The sequence below is a fragment of the Camelina sativa genome, chromosome 5, assembly GCF_000633955.1.
Source record: "Camelina sativa cultivar DH55 chromosome 5, Cs, whole genome shotgun sequence".
Classification (NCBI taxonomy): domain Eukaryota; kingdom Viridiplantae; phylum Streptophyta; class Magnoliopsida; order Brassicales; family Brassicaceae; genus Camelina; species Camelina sativa.
This window is the reverse complement of record NC_025689.1, coordinates 1,855,656-1,859,855: the sequence shown is the minus strand read 5'-3', so window position 1 is coordinate 1,859,855 and position 4,200 is coordinate 1,855,656. Positions and strand designations below refer to the sequence as shown.

General features: G+C 33.8%; 1 protein-coding gene across 1 annotated transcript; it reads right to left on the bottom strand.

Moving 5' to 3' along the window:
- Positions 10-2,464, bottom strand: LOC104784895 (protein EMSY-LIKE 4-like; the record flags this gene model as incomplete). Its single annotated transcript, XM_019245160.1, has 8 exons — positions 2,111-2,464; positions 1,556-1,785; positions 1,342-1,451; positions 997-1,246; positions 694-915; positions 526-594; positions 179-415; positions 10-99 (listed from the first exon to the last, which is right to left on the bottom strand). Coding segments are annotated over exons 1-8 (1,236 nt in total), but the record flags the coding sequence as incomplete, so codon positions are not given.

The window sequence follows — 4,200 nt, the reverse complement described above, 5'->3', positions numbered from 1 at the left end:
AAATGATCTCTGTTGTTGTAGCAATCGAACCTCCAAAATTCTCTTAGCCCTTTCAACTTCTTGAGGATCTGGATTGTGTGCACGAAGAACCCTCTCCACCTATGAGAACCATCATTATTTGAGAAATAATCATAATTACCGCGCTGTAAAACTCGCCTAGTAATAAATTAATACTAACCTCTCTGATTAGGACATTTGTTTGACGGATCCGTATATCGTGATGTTTCTTCTTCCCAGTTCCATTTTGTGATGTTCTGAAATCCTTTCTGATAGTGTTCTTCGCCAAACTGCTTCCTCGTTGTGGAACACTGTTGGGTCCGGTAGTTCTATTCAGTCCATGACCTTGGCCATTATAACCATATCGATTACCAACCCCAGGATCCTCTCCTATCCACTCTATATCCCCAGGAGATATCTGTTAAGAATTAGAGATCTTCTTTACAAACTTACAGAGAATAATTGTTGACCAAAGTTTTGAACATCCGCCTCATAAGTTTCAGCAGACCACCAATCAAAAGTAATTACCTCTGAGAGTTTAACCCATTCCCATGTCTCATGAGGTGTTCCAATGTCATAAACTAAAGCATGACGACCCTAACAATCAAGATTAGTAAAATATTTAAACATTTATAGCAAAATTTCTTAGTTTATTAAAAAAACAGAAACTTTATGCCAATTTAAGAAGCCACACACCTCAACTGGATTATACTTGGTGATGACAGCATCGTAAAATGTATTGTCATCAGGCCACTTTGTTTTAACTCTTCTTCCTATAAAAGATTCAGGATCGGTTCCGTTTGTGGGTTCACTTGAACTAGTAGGAACAGATGGTAATCTGTTCATGAGTTGTCCTCGTGGAGGTTGATCTGAAGGATGGTATGAGACAGGTTTTGCGGAAGATGAACCAGGAAAAACCTAGAAACAGAAGTAACTTGTAAGAAACTAATTTCAGAATTAAAAATAACTCCAAAATTTTCTGAGCTTTAAACAACTCACTGATTTATGTTTTTTGCCCTTGACAATAGGAACAGATCCTCGTTTAGCTGCCGATGAAGCAAACGGGTGAGTGGGATCAGCTTGAGGATGAAAAGAAGGTGACGGAGTGGAGAATGGTTGAGAAGGAATAGGCTGGTTTGGTTTGTGCTTCTTCATAGAAGCTGAAAGAGAAGGGCTTGGCAAGGTATCGTGAACCAGTTGAGCAGCATTGCGCATACTTTGTTGGATTCCTCCAGACTGTCTCCATTCCCTAATATCCCGAAAAAACAGTATGTTATGGATTAAGAAAAAGAAAAAAGAAAGAACCTTTTCGACAAGATGAATGCTCAAGTTTGTAGCTCTCACCTTATCCTTTGTAGTGTATCATCTGCGTTAACACGACCTAGAAGCTCTCTATGGTCCTCATTCCCTATACTCAACTCTTTACGTAGTTCAGTTATTACACTTTCTTTTTCCTGAACAAGATCCATTCATTAAAAAAAAAAGAGATGTCATTTCACCTAAGCAGAAACTAACACAACTAGAGAAATCAAAAGTAGAGCGAGATTCAAAAAAATACCCATGAAATAGCATCTCCCTGAGCTTTAAAGGCTCTAATAATAGAGATGTATGCTTCTTTCTCAATCTGGTGAATCTGAGCTTCCATATCAGCAGCACCTTCGTCATACATTTTAGGGTAAGATGGATGAAGATTAGCAGGTCTTCCATTAACAGCCACACGTCCTCCTCCTACTCCTACTCCTCCTCCTCGTGGAACCCTATGCGACGGTGGCAGATCATCATCTGTTCCTGCATTATCCAATCAAAAACCCTTGTAATCACCACTTACAATCAATTCTAAACACAACTCACTGCTTAAAGATCAAAACCTCTACAATTAAGTAAACCTACAATTTTCCACATTCCTTATAGTAACAGTAACAACAAGAACCTAAATTTCATCTTCAAGAAACACCAAAAAACTGAAAACAAAAACGAGACCTTAACACCAAAAACCACAATGTATAACAGCAGTCTGACGGAGAAATCCCAAACCCTAATTTCAGTATAACTGATGATAGAGAAGAACGATTGAAGAACGAGCTAATCTCAAACAGAGTCTTAGGGAACTAACCACTGCTATCAAACGATTCGAAGTCCATCACGAAGCTTTAAAATCTCCCAATTCAAGAGGAGACTAATCTCGGAAGAATCAAAAGAAGAAAGCACAATTTCGATGTTTGATTTCAATTTGACTAAGAAAAAAAGAAAAAGACTCGATTTTGATTTGGTTGAGCTCTCAATTTTGAACTTTTGTAGAGTTGTGGAAGAAAGATCAAATTCTTGCTTGAGCTAACAAATCAGAGAGCTCAAAGTAAAAAGAAGTTGATTGATTCAGCTTCTTAGATTATACAGATTTGCCGAAAGCTCATAATTTGCCAAAATAAGAACACATTACCCCAAAACCAACAAAAAATAAAGTTTTTTAGATTCATTCTTATTAAATTTATCAAAATATTACGAGGGAATCAAAACACCGTCGTTTCTTCGCTTAGATTTTTATTTTAAGTGAATTAAAAAAAAAAATATATCTCAAATACACTCAGATTCTTTGTAAAAATTTTAAGTCTTGCCCAGGCCCAATAGTCTTTTCTGACATAATGTTTATTATGGCCCAAATAAATATAACACATTTTATTTGATTAAGATATGAATGATTAAAATCTCAATTGTTTTTAGTGAACTTTTTTTTTTTTTTTTTTTTTTTTTTTTTTNTTAATTATTACTAACAAATGTCGAAAAAAACGGATAACATCGCGACGAAAACTCTATGTAAAATATCATGTGATCATAAATACATAATGTATGTTGTTCCTTGGATGAGTTTCCAAGCAAATATACTTACGATGGATGAGAAGATTCTTATTCAAACTTTGGGATAAGTGAAATAGCTGACCAAAAATGAAAAATACGATAAGAGATCATTTTGATGAATCCTCTTAACTAACGTCTCGTCGTCACTTTTTTATATAATTTACTAACCTAAGTACTATATTTTAAATTAATCATGCATGACCCGATGACCGGATTGTTTTCTTTAGTATATTATGCATGTAACCGGAATTGGGCTAACCGGGGTTTAAAAACAAATTCCAACTTGAATTTGATACTTCCTAGCTGAACTGTTTTTTTTGCTTTTTTACTAATAATACGTTTGGATTAATGAAATTCTCATTAAAGTAAATGATTGTGTAGTCCAAAGTAAACTTTTTTAGTGGTTAGCATTTTCTATTTCCACTTGAGTTAATTTATATTTATGCATATTAAATTTGCACTCTGTTTCTAAAATTATTTAATTTAATGGATAAGATATGTATAAGTACAACACATTAATATATATACTCACCACGTACTTTGATTTCATAGGACATTCTGATTTTTAAAACATCAAGTTGCACAAACAAAACAAACATCAAAACGCTTAATTTGCTTTCATATATGCTTAAAGCTAGATCATTTTATACGGCACTGTCCCGATTAAAATATAATTAGTTAAACATTTACCCATCTGAGGGGTTCCATTTTTTTGAAACTAATCATTAAAAGAAAACCAATAAAATTGACAAAAAAAAAAAAAAAGACCAATAAAATGATAAAAGTTGTGAAAATATAAATATTCTGGTAGTTTTTTTTTTTTATAAAAAATAAAAACCAGAAACAAAGACAGCAGCTAGTATTATACTTTTCGTTTTCGATTAAAAAAAAAATATCTTATAAGATTAGAATATACGATCCTTCCAGACCAAATAATGACAGGGTTCGTCAGTACTCAGTCGTCACATTTGAAATCAGAAAGAGTCTTTAATCAAATATTAAATAAATCGTGTTAGGTTCGATAACTAAACGTATAAATGTTATATTGACCGACAAATCCCACAACGCGTTCCAGAGTCCAGACCACACCAACCTGTGAAAATAACCCTTCACAAAAAACAATAACCAATAAATATGTTTTGTCTGAAACAAACAAACGTTAGAAAAGTAAAAACAAAAAGTCCCTAAATTAATTCAAAAATAGTTTGAAATAAATAGCCGTTACAAGAAAACTACTTGTCGCTGTTTTTAATCATAAAGACGTTTGTTTTTACGCATAAGTTGACGAAAATAGACTTTTCAATTCGAACACGTCTTCACGTAGAGAAATTAGCACATCCCCCCCCCCCC